The sequence below is a fragment of the Telmatherina bonti genome, assembly GCF_933228915.1.
Source record: "Telmatherina bonti genome assembly, chromosome: 9".
NCBI classification, from domain to species: Eukaryota; Metazoa; Chordata; class Actinopteri; order Atheriniformes; family Telmatherinidae; genus Telmatherina; species Telmatherina bonti.
In genome coordinates, this window is record NC_136627.1 from 37,086,367 (window position 1) to 37,106,191 (window position 19,825).

At 47.8% G+C, this 19,825-nt stretch overlaps 1 protein-coding gene across 1 annotated transcript in view; it reads right to left on the reverse strand.

The window, feature by feature from the left end:
- Positions 1-19,825, reverse strand: part of plekhg2 (pleckstrin homology domain containing, family G (with RhoGef domain) member 2) — a 90,165-nt gene that overhangs the window by 37,409 nt on the left and 32,931 nt on the right. The window contains exons 3-4 of the mRNA XM_079246475.1: positions 18,618-19,144; positions 9,822-9,922 (exon numbers count right to left, since the gene is read on the reverse strand). Of these exons, the coding sequence (XP_079102601.1) occupies positions 9,822-9,922; positions 18,618-19,144 (628 nt within the window). The remainder of the gene's footprint in view (positions 1-9,821; positions 9,923-18,617; positions 19,145-19,825) is intronic.

Below are 19,825 nucleotides of genomic sequence, written 5' to 3' on the forward strand. Positions count from 1 at the left end.
TCTTCTAAACCAAATGAGACACTCATTTATCAGCTTTAAATGAGCACAATTAGCTCCCATTACATGACTCATTGTTATTTTTACCACAGTTCTCAGACATCAGACCATTTTGTGCAGGAAGGTGATTAATCTCAGAGCTCGGTTCGAGGGAGAAAATAGCAGCTGGTCTGATCCAAGTCCTGCAGGAGTGATCCGATGCTCAGGTCACAAAGGATCCATCAGACACCAGATCATTACAGGACGAAGCTGAAGAAGATCTCCTGCAGAGCTTAATAGTGGCATCTTTCACCGTTCAGTCACTTTGAACCCCTAAAAATCCAAGGAAGCTTCCAGAAACCAGTGAGAACCAGTTCAGGCTGAAATCCACATATGCAGGTTAAAGAACAGAACACCGTCTTCTCTGGACCAAAGCTCATTTAAAATGTTCTGAAACCTGAATGAAGATGTGCAATTGTTTGTGGACAGCATGAGAACAACGTCTCTTTCCGGGAAGACCTTGCAGATTTCAGCAGGACGATGCTGAGCCACATCCTGGAACGTCACAACAGAAGAGTCCAGCTGCAGAACGGACCATCATCCAGAAGGAAGCCGGATGACGCCATTCTGCTTTATGAAGCTTGGGAGTCATTTATGTGGAGCTGAATCTTTTTCCACCAGGAGAGGTGTCTCCGACTCGGTCGGTGGACACCAGGGTTAGGATGAAAATATCAAGCAGCTTGTTGCATAAAGTCAGATTATTGTTCAGCAGCTCAGACAAAAGCTGCCAGACTCCCCGAGGACTGATTACTACAATCACCATACTTTCCCCGGAGAAGCTGCTGCCGTCCTCAGACACACACCTGACAGGTTAGCGCTGACGACGTTTTAAATCTGTAAACCAGGAATCCTGAAAAATCCTGAAAAATGTTGGATCAAGAATAATTTTACAAGAAATCTGTATTTTCATCCATTTTCTAGTTTCAACACGAGTTTTTACATTTCATTTCCAGGTCATGGAGAGACGACATCACAGCCTATAAAAGAATTTAATTACGCAAATCAACAATAGCGTTGGCAAATGTTTATCTGTGGGACTTCTCAGGTCTGAGACTGAAACAGATTTTTATTTTTTATATGAAATAAACACAGAAGCTTTCCTGCTAACATATGGATGGATGGATGGATGGATGGATAAATGATGGATGGATGGATGATGGATGGATGGATGGATGGATGGATGATGGATGGATGGATGGATGGATAAATGATGGATGGATGGATGATGGATGGATGGATGGATGGATGGATGGATGGATGGATGGATGGATAAATGATGGATGGATGGATGGATGGATGGATAAATGATGGATGGATGGATGGATGGATGGATGGATGGATGATGGATGGATGGATGGATGGATGGATGGATGGATGGATAAATGATGGATGGATGGATGGATGGATGGATGGATAAATGATGGATGGATGGATGGATGGATGGATAAATGATGGATGGATGGATGGATGGATGGATAAATGATGGATGGATGGATGGATGGATGATGGATGATGGATGGATGGAGAAGAAACAGGAAGTTTATCTCCAGACGACTGATGATGAACGACACACATCACATGACGTTACTTCTCTAAACTTTCTACATTCTTACTTGATGAGTTTAATCACGTCTGTTATTATCACGTTTGTTCACGAGGACGAACACACACTCTTTCTCCTCCTCCTCCTCTTCTTCCTCCTCCTCCTCCTCCTCCTCCTCCTCCTCCTCTTTGCTCACCCTCTCTCCTCTGGCGTCAGGCCTCATTTTGTGGCTGGCGGACATCGTAAGTGGGAGATTGTGGGAAAGGAAGAGGGAATTCTGGGTGTTTTTCTTTTTTTAATGGACTGACCACAGAGGAGGAGGAGGAAGAGGAGGAAGGCTGGTAGAACAACAGAAAGAGAAACCAAGCCGCAATTTAAACATGTTGATGTGACCATGATAAAAGAAAATTAGTTAGGAGACTAAAAAAATTTGAAAATGAAAAACTTTTCTGATCTGAAAAAATTCCAAAGAGCAAAAGAAGACGATAAAATCAGGATGATTAGCTGGATTATTAATAACAATCAAATATGTGACTGTAGACTAACACACAGTAAGGAAATAAAAGAAAATCATGTTGAATTAAATGGAAAATTATTATAAAAATGACAAAAATATTTATAATCACTAATAATAAAAAATAAAGTATAATTATGTGAAATAAAAATACATCATTTCAGCAAATAAATGATAAAAAATAATTAAAACTGATCAAAAAAAAAAAACAAACAAAAAAAAACAAAAAACAAATGAAATAAAAATGGGAAGAGGAAAAGTCCTGCAGGATTCTGATCCCAACACAGAACGTTGTTGTTGGGATCGTTCAGGATCCCGACAAGCTCGAGCTGTTTGGCAGGAATTCCTGGAATTATTCCCAGACGGTCCCGCCGTGGTCGGGACAGCTGGAGCATATCTGGACCCGGTTCTGCCGGGATCCTCCAGATCAACGTGTCACGGTTCCTCCTGCAGCTGGAAGCAACTGGTTTCTCACCAGCAGGCAGTCTGGACCAATCAGCATCCTGCACCTCGTCCAATCAGGAAGCAGAAACAACCCGCTGGTTCTGGTCCAGGTTTCTTATCCAGATCACTGGGATGACTGGGAGGTGAAACGATGAGCCACAACCCAGTTCCCACCAAACCATCTGAGAAGATCGGAATGTGTCCTTCACCTTCATCAAAAACCTCATACAGCCATCATCATCGTCATCATCATCATCATTCTGCCCCCGTTTGTTTCACACCTCGAACAAGATGTTTTATCTCCTCCCGTCTTTTCTCAGGACTTTCAGCTGCTAAACAAACAAACCCACCACGGCCCCCAGTGACCCCAGTGACCCACAAGCCCCCCGCCCCCCTCGGCAGGCCGGGGCCAAACCAAACACACGGGGCCCGGGTCTGTTTTCCATCCTCCCACAGAGAGAGAGGACTGTTTAACGGAGTGATTAACAGCAGCTGACTCTGTGGCATCTGAGAAATGCTGCTTAACTAAACCGAAGACGGCGGACGAAACATGAAGATATCAAAAACCTGCAGAGGTTTGGACAGAAGGATTTCTTGGAAAACCGAGCGAGGAAGCAGATTTTTGAGTTTTCCTCAGATGCCTGTGTGGTCGCAGATGAATGAGGAAGAATGCGGAACGAAGACAAGAAAGATTAATTCTTTCTTTCATCCTTTTGGTCTCACATTAAACAGAAAAGTGAAGACTTCCCTCCGTTCATGCCGGCTGGAACTTTTCCAGCTGACATGGGGTTAGAGGTGGACTTCACCCTGGATCACACTCCCGTCCAACAGCGACACATGCTCAGATCTGCAGACTACAGACTCACGTTCACAAGACGAGCTGTAGGAGGAAACAAAGGCACCTTCCTGATCTGATGAAACTCCCACTGCAGCATAGCTTCACTTCAGCAGCGCCACATTTTACACGATTTTAGCTCCTCTAGAGAGCAAAGAGACAGTCTAAAACTGGTCCTAAAGCAACAGCTAACAGCTGTTAAATCAGCTGCTAACACCTGTAACATCAACCGCTAGCAGCTTTTAAATCAGCTGCTAACAGCTGTAGCATTAACGGCTAGCAGACGTTACATCAGCTGCTAACAGCTGTAACACCAGCAGCTGACAGCTGTAACATTAGCAGTTAGCAGCTGTTACATCAGCTGCTAACAGCTGTAACATTAGCAACTAGCAGCTGTTACATCAGCTCCTAACAGCTGTAACACCAGCAGCTGACAGCTGTAACATTAGCAGTTAGCAGCTGTTACATCAGCTGCTAACAGCTATAACATTAGCAACTAGCAGCTGTAACATCAGCCGCTAACAGCTGTAACATCAGCACCTAACAGCTGTAACATCAGAAGATAACAGCTGTAGCATCAGAAGATAACAGCTGGATCACCAGCAGCTAACAGCTTTATCATCAGAAGCTAACAGCTGTATCACCAGAAGCTAACAGCTGTATCATCAGAAGATAACAGCTGTAGCATCAGAAGATAACAGCTGGATCACCAGCAGCTAACAGCTTTATCATCAGAAGATAACAGCTGTATCATCAGAAGCTAACAGCTTTATCATCAGAAGATAACAGCTGTAGCATCAGAAGCTAACAGCTGTAGCATCAGAAGCTAACAGCTTTATCATCAGAAGCTAACAGCTGTATCACCAGAAGATAACAGCTGTATCATCAGAAGATAACAGCTGTAGCAACAGAAGATAACAGCTGGATCACCAGCAGCTAACAGCTTTATCATCAGAAGATAACAGCTGTAGCATCAGAAGCTAACAGCTGTATCACCAGAAGATAACAGCTATATCATCAGAAGCTAACAGCTGTATCATCAGAAGATAACAGCTATATCATCAGAAGCTAACAGCTTTATCATCAGAAGATAACAGCTGTATCATCAGAAGATAACAGCTGTATCATCAGAAGATAACAGCTGTATCATCAGAAGCTAACAGCTGTATCATCAGAAGATAACAGCTGTATCATCAGAAGCTAACAGCCGTATCATCAGAAGATAACAGCTGTATCACCAGAAGATAACAGCTGTATCATTAGAAGCTAACAGCTGTATCATCAGAAGATAGCAGCTGTATCATCAGAAGCTAACAGCTGTATCATCAGAAGCTAACAGCTGTATCATCAGAAGCTAACAGCCGTATCATCAGAAGATAACAGCTGTATCACCAGAAGATAACAGCTGTATCATCAGAAGCTAACAGCTGTATCATCAGAAGATAGCAGCTGTATCATCAGAAGCTAACAGCTGTATCATCAGAAGATAACAGCTGTATCATCAGAAGCTAACAGCTGTATCATCAGAAGATAACAGCCGTATCCTCAGAAGATAACAGCTGTAACATCAGTTCAATTGAGACTCTATCTTTCTACAACACCCCCCCCCTTCATGAAATAAAAAACTTTCCAGATTAGTCTCCAACATGAAATCCAGACAAACTGCTGAGCCTCTCAGATTGTGTTCTTTCCACTAATTATACCAGAGTCACATTTAAAGTGTGATTAAATTGCAAAACTTTTTAAATAACAGTTTCCTGCAGACCACCTCTGCTGCCTGTAATGTGTCCTCATTCACCTTGTTTGGCGGCTCAGTGGAAACATGGCAGTCATGCAACGGATCGCGTTTCAGTTAAAGACAAAACAACGATAAGCAGCTCAAAACGCTGTATTTTAAACACAGATATGTTCCATTTCTGCTTCAGGTCTGCTGCTTTGTATCAGTAAAAGTAGTGATTTCTTCATTGTCTCAGCTGTAATAAACATAATCAGATTAACGACAGAAAGCAGGTTCGTTTACCATGTGGTCATGTGGAAAGCAAGGTCAATTTGAAGGTTTTATGTATCAGAACATAACAAGAAAACCAAATAATCTGATTACTGAGCAGAAAGTGAAGCAAACTACAGAAGCAATGTGTGAAAAATGGAAATCCCTGATTGGTTCATTTAGTCCAGATCTGCAGCTGTTCCAGTTTCTGAAAACCAGCTTTTCCTGCAAACAAAGAATGTGTGCGCGCCCGCTTCAAAGAGTTTCAGGTCAACGTGAGGAATGGATGATGTCACTGGACGTCCTACAACTATAAACATGTCACGCTGTGTTGGTGTGACATCACTAAAACCTGGTTCATATGGAGACGGCGGAGAGTTCGTAACTCGCCGTCAGAAAGGTCACGGTAAGGCGAGTGTGTGTGTGTGTGTGTGTGTGTGTGTGTGTGTGTGTGTGTGTTGGTACATAGCAGAAGTAACTGCAGGTATAAAACTTACAGAAGTATTAAAAGCTGTTATGGTTCACATGGCAACAGATTAAAGCATCTACATGCGAGATCGTCTTTGTTTACGTGTTTTCGTCGCGCTTCTTGTTTTAGCGGGAAATCTCGTTGCGCCGCTTCGGACGGGAAATATGTGATAGTAAAGTTTTATTTGGTTCCATTTCTTAAAGGCAGCAGAAATATATGTGTGGTCCTGATCCTGATCCTGGTTCTGCTCCTGATCTAGATCTGATCCTGGTCCCAGTCCTGGTCCTGGTCCCGGTCCTGGTCCCGGTCCTGGTTCAAGTCCTGGTCCCGGTCCCGGTCCCGGTCCTGGTCCTGGTCCTGGTCCTGGTCCCGGTCCTGGTTCTGGTCCTGGTCCCGGTCCTGGTGCCATGCTGACGTGCCGAGTGGCGTCATGTCTGAAGCCTGTAGGACGATGATTCCTCTTGGCTTGTTCTGTCCACACATCTGCTACATCATCAGCTAAAATCTAATAAGCTGCATCTCTGCTGAGATTCCGAGTCAATAAGGAACTTTCTGTCTGGCCGGATCGTTCCCATGAGAACCGGCGGCAGGAAGCCGGGATGGAATGAAAACTGTGTGTGTGTGTTTTGACATTGTTGGTCTGGGTGTGTTTGTTGGAGCAAACACAAAGAAAGTGAAGTGTGAAAACAGGACTCTCTGCAGGGAGGAGGGAGACATTTTTCCAGCTTCCTTCCCAGACACATGCGAGGCGGCTCTACGTCGGAATGACTGGCAGGAGATCCTGTTCTCCCGGTCGGGTTCAACGTGGACCGCGGTGAAAGTGGACGGTGCAACATAAGCCGTCTAACTCGAACACGCTTCCGCCAACGTCTGGACACTTCCTCTCCGACCTTCTGGACTCCCGTAGTTCTCCAGACTTTTCTCTGATTAACGTTTCTTTGCTTTTAGACTATTCGCAGCTTTTGTACGTTGCCAAAAAATATAAACGGAAAGGAATACTGCTACTGCCACGGCTAGCGTTCCACGTCCTAAGAAATAATGGGGTCTTTGATGATGCAGACGCCTGCTGACCTGAACGACGGGATGAATCTGTTGCTGCCATTGAAGCACATAACTGCACTTTGTTGGTGTTAATCAGCAAATAAACAAACACACAAGGAAAAAAACGCAACTTTTTCTCGGTGTGACTGCGATCTTCGACTAGCTTAACCCTCCCCGCCGTGTAAATAGCAGACATGCCAATTATTTTCCTTTGTGGTGTGAATAAAAAGTCGTAACTGTCGATGTTTTGTCGCGGTATTAGACGATGTTCAGCCGTACGTCGCTCGCGCATGGTGCTCCGTACAGCCGTCTTTAGCGGGAAAATGAGAACAAAGGCAGAGTTGTTGCGTGTTTGACTGTTCCAGTTGAAAAGAAATCACGTCAACGGGGAAAATGCTTTCACTGCTTCACTGTAGAGAAACATCATCAAGCAAAGTAGACGCCAGAGTCCCAGCACTGTTTATGCAGACCATTTAGACTGTGGTTAGCTGTCTGATGATTCAAAGACGTCGACTATCGCCGATCTGTGGACATGAGGCGAAAGTTGAGTAACTGGTCCGACTAAGATGCTACATCAAGTCTAGCGCCATTAAAATGTTATTGTTCTTCCATAAAAGCTTTAACTCTAAAACAGGTCAGACGTCCGAAATATAAAAAGTCTTTCCACTTCGAGACGCTCAAGGCTAGATCTGCCCCCAATTCCCCACCCGCTTCACACTACCTCTGGTTTTATTTTACAGATTAAAGATGCTTTAGGTTAGAAAAGACATTTCACTGAATTAAAAATAATAATCCATGTTCAATGTGAAAGCATGCAGATAAACTCGTCTGGTCGCATTTGCTAGTTCCGATTCTGCGTGAATGAATCTACGTCTGCTGTTTCTTAACTCGTCTTTGACATGAAGAAGAGAAACGTTCCACAGCTGGAGGTCGGACATTCATCCTGTCACCAAACATTCGTGAGCCTGTAGTGACTGGAAGCTTTTAATTCTGTGCTGTGACGTGCTAAGCTAACCTGCTAGCAACAAGCTGGCAGTTTTAGAGGTTTTTAAACCAGGATTTTGGAAATTCATGCAGGTTTGAAGACCGATAAGCTCACATTTTCTAAACTACGTCTCTGACCTGACACCACAAGTGAGCTGAACTGGTTTGGAAAGCGCAACATTTGCTAGCAGTATCCTTGCAGCCAAACTGCTAGCAGGGAGCTAACAGGCAGCTAGCTGTTAGCCCGCCAACATGGCGATGTAACAAGCGATGTGATGTCTAAAAAAAAATCTATTAAGTTTATTTAAGTCACTTTTTCCTGCTCTTGGGCTCCTCCTACAGTTTGTGGAATGTAACACGGCTGTAGTAGAAAATATGCTGCACATGCACAGCCATGCACGTGAATGTGTCGGTAAATAACATAAATAACAGAAAACGGCTAAAAAAAGCTGGAGGGAAAAGATGATTTCAACCCTCTGATGACCGGCTACTCTGTGTTTTTAATGCAAACCATTGGCTGATGTCACACCTCTCTATGTGCACAGTAACACCCCACAGCCTCCTCAACAACTGCTCAGCAGCTGGAACATGACAGCAACGGCTGGGCGCTAACGCTACCATGACCATCAAACAGGAAAGCGGTGAGGCAGGATGGGATATCTGTCAGCATTCCTTTACGTAAAACCCCAAGAATCCGGTTCAGCAGCTGCTGCTTCATCTGACACCCAACCCGGATGGCCGGCTTCTGCACCCAGACCCAAACCTGCAGGAGGTTCACGGCTTCAAGAAAAATAACGGATATATGTGGACAACCTTCATCTCATTTGTGTTCATTCTGCTACTAAACTCAAACATGTTCAACAGTAAACAGACTGTGTTGTGGTTTCAGTCTGGTCCTGCAGCAGAGGTGATCACCAACTGGAAGCTAGATGTTGCAGGATGAACAGGCTTCTAGAGAGTTCTTCTGGACAGGGGAGGGGCTTACGCAACTTCTAGAGAGTTCTTCTGGACGGGGGAGGGGCTTACGCTGCTTCTAGAGAGTTCTTCTGGACGGGGGAGGGGCTTACGCTGCTTCTAGAGAGTTCTTCTGGACGGGGGAGGGGCTTACGCTGCTTCTAGAGAGTTCTTCTGGACGGGGGAGGGGCTTACTCAGCTTTTAGTGAGTTCTTCTGGACGGTGGAGGGGCTTACGCTGCTTCTAGAGAGTTCTTCTGGATGGGGGAGGGGCTTAGGCTGCTTCTAGAGAGTTCTTTTAGACGGGGGAGGGGCTTACTCAGCTTCTAGAGAGTCCTTCTGTACGGGGGAGGGGCTTACGCTGCTTCTAGAGAGTTCTTTTAGACGGGGGAGGGGCTTACTCAGCTTTTAGTGAGTTCTTCTGGACGGGGAAGGGGCTTACGCAGCTTTTAGTGAGTTCTTCTGGACAGGGGAGGGGCTACGCAGCTTCTAGAGAGTCCTTCTGTACGGGGGAGGGGCTTAGGCTGCTTCTAGAGAGTTCTTTTAGACGGGGGAGGGGCTTACACAGCTTCTAGAGAGTCCTTCTGTACGGGGGAGGGGCTTAGGCTGCTTCTAGAGAGTTCTTTTAGACGGGGGAGGGGCTTACTCAGCTTCTAGAGAGTCCTTCTGTACGGGGGAGGGGCTTACGCTGCTTCTAGAGAGTTCTTTTAGACGGGGGAGGGGCTTACTCAGCTTTTAGTGAGTTCTTCTGGATGGGGGAGTGGCTTACTCAGCTTCTAGAGAGTTCTTCTGGACGGGGGAGGGGCTTACGCATGCCACAGGAAAAGATGCTAAATGTGTTGATGTTCGCTTTGTCTTTAAATAAACTCACTGAAGGATCTGAAACATCGCGAACAACGCCAATGGGGCTGCTAGCGGTGGAGCTACCGTGTTGCTCAGTGTAATCAGAGTATCGGGAAACTGTGCACAAACACACGGCTTCTTATCTGGAAGCGTGATGAAGAGGAGGAGTTACCTGTTGAACTCGTAGATGTCCTCTATGTTGCAGAACAGGGTGCTGACCTGGTCTGGTTTCAGCGGCAGGGCGCCGCAGTCGATGATGCAGCCCAGGTAGTCCTGCAGACACACACAAACAGACATCAGGTGTCACACCCCCACCTTCAGATGCAACACACCGAGTGGAACGGAGGCGTCGCTACGACGTGTCTGCAGATGGAAACGAGCTTAACACGAGCATGTCAGCAGGACTGTGGGGACCAGATAGAACGTGGCTGTACATGTTGTCGTGTTGGCATGGAGCTGAGCGACAACAGGAAGAGGAAACCACCTGCAGGGCCGAGGCGGCAAACAGGAAGCCAGAAGGTAAAGATGGAGGACGGCTGCATGCATTTCTGCAACATGACGCCTGAAAGTTTTTACGTAAACTCACAGTGTTGTGTAAAAGCTTCAACTTCTGGTCCTTCCAACGTTTCAGAAAGCTCGTCGCCAGCTGTTTGTGCGACGCTGTGGAGGAAAACAGGTACTTTCCCTCATCATGAAGCGAAACAACACCTGTTGTTCCAGCTGCTGGCTGCAGATGTGCACATAAAACCTGATGTTCGCTCTGAGCTTTCTCTCCGAGCTGCAGGAGAAAGTTGTTCTCCTCCTGCTGCACAGCTTCCTGAAAGCAGCGAATCAGCGTTTTTATTTGGAATGAATCTTTATTAGTCTGGAATCCGACTCTTTCAGACGGGAGAGACGGTCGCTGTCTCTGCTTTGGTAGGTAGATGAAAAGGTTTCATCGTCTTCTCTCGTCTCTGCGCTTCCTGCAACCACCGTCATTCCCTAAAAAACTTCCTTTCATGTTTTCATACTCAGCAAATAATGATGATTCTGATTCATTCTTTGCAGATCAAACGCGCTGATCTGCATCTCATTGGTTCTCTTCTGACAGACAATCAGATGCTTCTGGTGAAAACAGCTGCTTTCCCACCACGTTTCTTTCCGTACGTACATGATGCTAGTTGATGAGGTCAGAGCACGGGAACAGCTGGTTGACTAGTTAACTAGTTGTGTTACTTTACCAGCTGTTTCCAGATGTGCTGCTGCATCAGACTCACAGTCGGCTCATTATTCCACCAAACGGTGAAACATCGTTTATCTCCTGCTGGCGATGGAAGAGATGGATGAATCTTCTTCCTTCTCGTTCCGGTTGGAAACGTTTCAGAAGTCGGATTCAGGAGCGAAATCCCATCGAGCTCAAGTCAAACGTAAAGATGATGGAGAAGCTAAAAATCACTTTATGTTTGTTTATTTTCCTCTTCACATAGCTTAGCAGCTGCTGCCTGAACGGCGCCACAGGTGGACATTTCCGTGAAAACAATGCAGGAACATTTACCTGAAATAAAACATTTTTTGATGACGACCAACCTGGGCATGAATGTTCCCTTGCCCGGACGCGGGTTACCGGGACCCCCCTCTGGAGCCAGGCCTGGAGGTGGGGTACGACAGCAAGCGTCTGGTGGCCAGGCCTTTACCTGTGGGGCCCAGTCGGGCTCAGCCCGAAAGGGTTACATGGGCCCCACCTCCCGTGGGCTCACCGTCTGCAGGAGGAGCTGTAGGGGTCAGGTGCAGTGTGAGCTGGGCAGCAGCAAGGGGTGGGTCCGATCCCCGGCTGCAGAAGCTGGCTCTAGGGACGTGGAACGTCACCTCTCTGGTGGAGAAGGAGCCTGAGCTTGTGCGCGAGGTTGAGCGGTTCCGGCTAGATATAGTTGGACTCACCTCGACGCATGGCTTGGGCTCTGGAACCAGAACCCTCGAAAGGGGCTGGACTTTCTTCCACTCTGGAGTTGCTCATGGTGAGAAGCGCCGAGCAGGTGTGGGCATTCTCATCAGCCCCCAGCTTGGTGCCTGCACGTTGGGGTTTACCCCGGTGGATGAAAGGGTAGTTTCCCTCCGCCTCCGGGTGGGGGGACGGGTCCTGACTGTTGTCTGTGCTTATGCACCGAACAGCAGTTCAGAGTACCCACCCTTTCTGGAGTCCTTGGAGGGAGTGTTGGAGGGTGCTCCTTCTGGGGACTCCATTGTTCTGCTGGGGGACTTCAATGCTCACGTGGGCAATGACAGTGAGACCTGGAGGGGAGTGATTGGGAGGCATGGTCCCCCCCTCTGAACCCAAATGGTGTTTTGTTATTGGACTTCTGTGCTCGTCATGGATTGTCCATAACGAACACCATGTTCCAGCATAAGAGTGTCCATATGTACACCTGGCATCAGGATTCCCTGGGCCGCAGTTTGATGATCGATTTTGTAGTCGTATCGTCGGACCTGCGGCCACATGCCTTGGACACTCGGGTGAAGAGGGGGGCGGAGCTGTCAACTGATCACCACCTGGTGGTGAGTTGGCTCAGGTGGTTGGGAGGAATCCGGTCAGAGCTGGCAGGCCCAAACGTGTTGTGAGGGTCTGCTGGGAACGTCTGGCTGAGTCCCCTGTCAGAGCGAGCTTCAACTCCCACCTTCAGCAGAGCTTCAACCATGTCCCGAGTGAGGCGGGGGACATTGAGTCCGAATGGGACGAAGGAGAAAGATGGTCGGTGGAACATCAGCAGAACACGACGTTCCAACTGAGCGTCAACAAGCGGAAGCTTCAGTTCCCTCTGGAAGGACGACGCGTACGTAGCTCCGCTTCGGTCCATCCGTCCATCTGTCTGTCCGTCCGTCCGTCCATCTGTCTGTCTGTCCATCAGTCCATCTGTCTGTCTGTCCGTCCGTCCGTCCATCTGTCTGTCCGTCCGTTCGTCCATCCGTCCGTCCGTCCGTCCGTCCGTCCGTCCGTCCGTCCGTCCGTCCGTCCGTCCATCTGTCTGTCTGTCCGTTCGTCCGTCTGTCTGTCTGTCCGTCCGTTCGTCCATCTGTCTGTCCGTCCGTTCGTCCATCTGTCTGTCTGTCCGTCCGTTCGTCCATCTGTCTGTCCGTCCGTTCGTCCATCTGTCTGTCCGTCCGTCCGTCCATCTGTCTGTCCGTCCGTTCGTCCATCTGTCTGTCTGTCCATCAGTCCGTCCATCTGTCTGTCCGTCCGTTTGTCCATCTGTCTGTCCGTCCATCCGTCCATCTGTCTGTCCGTCCATCAGTCCATCTGTCTGTCCGTCCGTCCGTCCATCTGTCCGTCCGTTCGTCCATCTGTCTGTCCGTCCGTCCGTCCGTCCGTCCGTCTGTCCGTCCGTTCGTCCATCTGTCTGTCTGTCCGTCCGTCCGTCCGTTCGTCCATCTGTCTGTCTGTCCGTCCGTCCGTCCATCTGTCTGTCCGTCCGTCCGTCCATCTGTCTGTCCGTCCGTTCGTCCATCTGTCTGTCTGTCCATCAGTCCGTCTGTCCGTCCATCTGTCTGTCCGTCCGTTTGTCCATCTGTCTGTCCGTCCATCCGTCCATCTGTCTGTCCGTCCGTTCGTCCATCTGTCTGTCTGTCCATCAGTCCATCTGTCTGTCCGTCCGTCCGTCCATCTGTCTGTCCGTCCGTCCATCTGTCTGTCCGTCCGTTCGTCCATCTGTCTGTCTGTCCGTCCGTCCGTCCGTCCGTCCATCCGTCTGTCCGTCCGTTCGTCCATCTGTCTGTCCGTCCGTCCGTCCGTCCATCTGTCTGTCCGTCCGTTCGTCCATCTGTCTGTCTGTCCATCAGTCCATCTGTCTGTCTGTCCGTCTGACCGTCCATCTGTCTGTCTGTCCATCAGTCCATCTGTCTGTCCGTCCGTCCGTCCATCTGTCTGTCCGTCCGTCCATCTGTCTGTCCGTCCGTTCGTCCATCTGTCTGTCTGTCCGTCCGTCCGTCCGTCCGTCCATCCGTCTGTCCGTCCGTTCGTCCATCTGTCTGTCCGTCCGTCCGTCCGTCCATCTGTCTGTCCGTCCGTTCGTCCATCTGTCTGTCTGTCCATCAGTCCATCTGTCTGTCTGTCCGTCCGTCCGTCCGTCCGTCTGTCCGTCCGTTCGTCCATCTGTCTGTCTGTCTGTCCGTCCGTCCGTCCGTCCATCTGTCTGTCCGTCCGTCCGTCCATCTGTCTGTCCGTCCGTTCGTCCATCTGTCCATCCATCCATCCGTCTGTCTGTCTGTCTGGGGTTCAGGACGGCCACAAGCTTTGTTCTGTCTCACTCCACCACAGAGCTCTCTCCTCGGCCTACTTCCGTTTCGTCGCGCAGCATTTTAATGAAACATCCAGCCTAAACACAAGGACACGCCTGTGCACACGTGCACACTCCTACAGACACACACACACTTGTGAGATCTGCTACTCATGCAGAAGATCATTTTATGGGTCTTTACATTCAGCAAAGTCTTCTACAGCAACACTCAGGTCCAAGTTGCCTCTACCGCTAGCCTACCGCGGTACCGTAGCATGAATCGCCTGCTGTTGAGGTTTGTCGTTTCAGCTTTACCTTCATCCTGCTCCTTTCTTCCCTCTTCCCGTACCTGCTACATAACCATCCGACCGCTCCGAGCTTTTCCAAAAACAGAAGCTCATTTTATTTCCAGATGCAGAGAAGTGTCGGCTAACTGACTAAGAGGCAGGAGGAGGAGCTTGGTCATCCGGGAGGAGATCAGAGTAGAGCCGCTGCTCCTTCACATCCATAATCATCTGGTCAGGTTGCCTCCTGGTTCCAGGTCCGCGTCACTGGGAGGAGAGTCCACGTAAACCCCAGACATGCTGGAGGGACGATCAGCTGATCTGGGAACACCTTGGAATCCAGCTGGATCGGCTGGAATAGGCAGTCGAGGAGAGGGAACTCTTGACTTCCCTGTTTACTAGGGCTGTGACGACACGCTTTTGTCCCGATTCGATTCCCATTTTTTGGGTCCCGATTCGATTTAAATTGCGATTCTCACAATTCTTCGACATTGCTGATTTTTGTAGATTAAAAACAAACAAACAAAAAGTTTTTTGTTTGTCATTTTTCTTGATTTCCATGAGGAAAAAACGACGCAGTAGCCAGACCATCATTCTGCTGTTATAATACACAAGAAGACAAGTAAAAAGATCAATAAAAACAAAAAAAATGACAAAAATTTCATAATGGAATATTTTTATTTATTCGAGAAAAAAACTTTTTCTTTCTTTTTTTTTTTTTTTAACAAAAAAATTTATTTTAAAATTGTGAAGCAAAAAAGTCCAGATTTTCAAATTTTTTCTATTTTCTATTTTCCTACCCCTACTGTTTAACCTGCTGCCCCCCACGACCCGACCCCGGGTAACGGGGTACGGCATGAAGGCTCCGAGTCCGGCTGCGAGCTGGACCAGATGCATGTCTGCTCCAACGCAGCTGAATTCCTCTGCATGTGGTGCCGCTAACCGGACCTTCCTGTGAGTCAGGCGTGTTGGAGAAGAGCTGTATCTAAAACCCGCAGGCTGGTAGACCTGTTGGACCGGACTGACCCCCCCCCGCAGCTGCCAACCTTCATCACATTCTCCTTCTTACTCAACGTCTCTTCTTTTGGGCTCCCATCCCACCCTTCCCTTGCCGTCTTTCCCTTTTCTTCCCATGCTTCCTCCACTTCTCACCCCTTCCCCCTCCATCTGTCTCTTTCGCTGGACTTCTCCCCCCTTCGTCCTCCTCCTCTGTTTCCTGTCCCACTTGGCTGCAGGTCAGCAGTGCAATCCCCTCACGTTGTCTCAGTTTTCTCTGCCTGAACTCAATCAACTGGTCGGGCTTACTGGTTTTACTGGTTCAGCCGTTTCTTCTCGGCTCAGAAGGAACGATGTGAACAGAAAGACCAGAACAAGAAGGATGAGTCTGCAGGAGAGCCTCGTGATGAAGAGGAGCTGTTTCCACCCGTTCATTCCCCTTCCTCCCGTCTGCGTGCTTATTGTGCTCAACACACACACACACACTGCCTGTTATGGCAGTTGGTTCAGTTTCCAAGCGAGCGTGACATCATCTAGCCTCAATGAAAACCAGACTTCAGTGAGACCTCAAACACAGAGAGCAGCAGGAATGAAGGCTTGCATTACAGCACAAACACACACACACACACACACACACACACAGACACACACACACACACACACACACACACACACACCTATCATCTATCAAAGCTCCTCTCCATCAGGACAGAGGAATTCTCAAAAACAGGCAGAAATGCGAGTTTTTCCGTGGCAGACGAGTTTCGGTAAAGTGCAACACAGACGTGTTTGCAGCTGGAAGGAAGAAAAACCCGAAACGCTGCGCAGTGCTACCATACGGAGAAAGCAAACCTCTGCGATGTATAAAGCTTCTGCCATTTGCAGTGTTTTCATAAAGACGTACAAAACAATCTGCATGTTTCATTTTCACACTTTACGACTCGTCATATAAACTGGAAAACTGAACAGGACTTCTGCTTTCATCCATTTATGACTTCACGTTGTTTGATAATTATAGATCCAATCAAATAAAAATGATGTGAGGAGTCCCCCAAGGCTCCGTGTTGGGTTCCAGTTGTTCAACATGCTCCCACTGGCTCAGATGATGGAAACATAATTAATGAATAATGAATAAAAAAGCCTCAGATCACGCAAGGAGCAGAACCAGAGGGGGAGGGGCCAGGACAGGGGGAGGAGCCAAGACATGGACAGGAGCCAAGACGTGGGGAGGAGCCAGGACAGGGCGCTACTATCAAACCTCGCTAGCTCCCCAACATCACCTACCCCAGATTTAACATCCATGTCAAAGCAGAATTCCAATCAGCTGATTATCACCTGAATAATCGATACAGGGACTGATAGATCATTAAAAAACAATGCAACACAAGTCCAGTCCAGTCCAATTTAGTCCAGTCCAGTCCAATTCAGTCCAGTCCAATTCAGTTCAGTCCAGTCCAATTCCGCCAAGTCAAGTCCAGTCCAGTCCAATTCAGTCCACTTCCGTCCAGTCCAGTCCGATTCCGCCCAGTCCAGTCCAGTCCAGTCCAGTCTAATCCAACTCAGTCCAGTCCAGTCTGATTCCTACCCGTCAAGCCCAGTCCAGTCCAGTCTGGTCCAGTCCAATTTAGTCCATTCCAGTCCAATTCAGTTCAGTCCAGTCCGATTTTGCCCAGTCCAGTCCATTTCAGTCCAATTCCGTCCAGTCCAGTCCGATTCCGCCCAGTCCAGTCCGATTCCGCCCAGTCTAGTCCAGTCCAGTCTAATCCAACTCAGTCCAGTCCAGTCTGATTCCTACCCGTCAAGTTCAGTCCAGTCCGGTCTGGTCTAGTCCAGTCCACTCCAGTTTAGTCCAGTCCAGTCCAGTCCGTATACCAAGATCCTCCAATCTGACCCTTTAAACCAGTGGCCACAGATGTCCCAGTCCTCCTGAAGGCACCGCGTGTTCAGTGGCGAGTCATGTGACTGTGAAAGTGACCTCTAGAGCGAGGATGACAACTGCAGTCAGGAGGGATTAAGCACCAAAGGAAGAAGGAGGTGGTGATGAGAGGCAGAGCAGGAGAGGAAGTTGAAAGACGGCTGATAACGCTGACGACAGCGCGGCGCTCAGCATGTACGTGCATGATGGCAGCGGATGAAAGCTGCAGTAAATTCTCTCCTTCACTTCAAAGGGATGTTTCACACTCCAATCAGACATCTGGAGGCATGCACACACCAACATGCACCTGGACCAGTGATGGACGAAACAAACACACACAAATCCTGATCTTTTTCCCTTCAAGACTTCTTTTGTTATGCCGAATAGTTCCATTCCCTTCAGCACTGAGTGATTTCCAGCAATGCAGCAGGAACACCGTAAACACAGACAAACTGTTCCTTTTGTTTAACATTTGGCACGATGCGCTAATGGCTGCGCATGTTGTGGTGAAAACAGGGAAAATCAGAAGAAAATCAGAATCATGGACGTGATGATTTAGTTTCAGCATCTCAGCAGAAAGAAGCTGGTTTCTACATCTGGCTAATGCGCTTCATGCTAGCATCCTGGTGGAAATCAGCATTACGGTCGACTGTACAGTCTAGCTAACACTAAGACCATATGTTAAATAAGAGGGACAAACTTCTGTTGAAATGTTTCCAAAAACATCCTGCTAGCCGTCTTCCTGACCATCAGAGCAGCTTCAGACTGCCTGCTTTCAATAAGAAACTTTTTCCTCTTTTTATATGAAAGTTCAGCCAAAACCAATCAGATGCTTTGGCCAACAGTCATTCTTCTCTTTTTGTCTGAAAGTTTTAAAGTGGATTGAAATACTTATATTTTATCTTTTCCACCATTTTAACTGATCAGATTTTCACCAGACGGCATCTGAACAACGCAAACTGAACAAAACCTGCTTTAAAACGTTGTAAAAGACACTAAAAACCTTGTCGGTTGTTGCTTCCTGGTTGTATTACTATGGCAACGGATCGGCTACCTGCCCTCAGTAGGTTACTGATGATTTGAAAACTGATATTTACATATTTGTGGTATTTATGAGCCACTAGCTAAAACTTTTGCCCAATCAGGGAGACTTGACAGCTGCACCAGCGGTGCCTGTCCGGTCCTGGAGATCTCCCATCCTGCAACGTTTAGATGCATTTCTTCTCCAACACCTGAACCAAACAGCTGAAGCCCTCTTCTCCATGTCATCCGGCTCTGCAGAGGCCTGGAAACCAGACGTTCATCTGGTTCAGGTGTGTTGGAGAAGGCTTGCATCTAAAAACGGCGTGCTTCCTGGTTAAGCTAGCTGGTGAGTTTTGGCCGCCATTGCTACGTCAGTTTTCTCGGCGTCCTGACTTTACATTTTGGGACCGCCTCCATCTTAATACCGCAACGAGGTAACAACCGATGGATGAAAGTTTTAATTGTATTTGGATTGTATTTGGGTGTTTTCCGCAAAGTCTTACCTCCACAATGCTCTTCAGGTCTCTGACGTAGGCCTGTTCTGTCTCTACGATCTCCAAGGCGACTCTCTCTAGCCGGGAAAGCTGTCTGGGTGTGGCCGCTGCTGTCGCCGCCACATTGGCTACATGTCCATTAGGGGCATGGTTTCCGCCCGTCACCTTGGCAACACTAACTCCGCCTCCAGGAACTCCCGGTCCATGTGGTGTAAGGAGGGGGGTGAGGTCCAGGCTGATGTCTGAGCCGTTCCTCTTCGGCGTGGAGGACGATGACGACGATGAGGATGCGTTATAGGTCGGCACGGTGCCGTACGGAAGCGAAGAGGACGACGAGGAAGAGGAGGAGTGGGAGGCGTCCTGCAGGGACACAGAGGAGGTGGACGAAGAGAAGGACAGGGAGGCGGGACGCCCGCCGTCCAAGCACACAGTGTTAACGGAGGTGCAGGAGGAGGACGACGCTCCTCGCTCGCCAGATGACATCATCCTACCCACAATCCCACTGAGAGACGAGACCGAGGAAGGACGCTTGGCAACTGCAGAGACACAGAGACACCAGTTAGTCCATCAGCGGCTTTTAGCCAATAAAAACCTGAAAAAGAGTCAATCACAGATCAATCACTCTAACCTAACGCAACTCTGACGTCTGAGTCACTTCTGAACCTGCAACCATGTTTGTTTTTAAACCGAAATCAGCTTTTTACCTGCCGACCAAACAGGAAGCGCCACAACAAACCGTTCTCAGATCAGTTTTTGCCTTGTTTTGTATGGACATAAGCTTTTAAATCAGTTTTTTAAATGCATTTTGCTGTAAAAAGAAAATAAGCGTACAGTCCCTTTCTTAATATTTTAATCATACCTTTAAATTAAAAAGCTGAACGCAGAACGACAAACTATGACCAAAACACTATGACTATTTCGACTAATTTTTTAAAATCTTTTTTCCCAACAGACTGGTATTTAACCTGTTGGAGTCGAGGCGATGCTGTTGTTATTACCTTCATATTTAAGCTTTAACCCTTTAATGCCATATGTGTGATACAATACAGCACAATACAATATTGTACAATATGATACGATACAATATGGTACGATACAATATGGTACAATACGATACAGTATGCGACACGATACGGTACAATACGTTACAATACGATGTGATATGATACAGCTTGACAGTCAGACTGTGTCCGAAATTTATGTAACGTGTAAACATC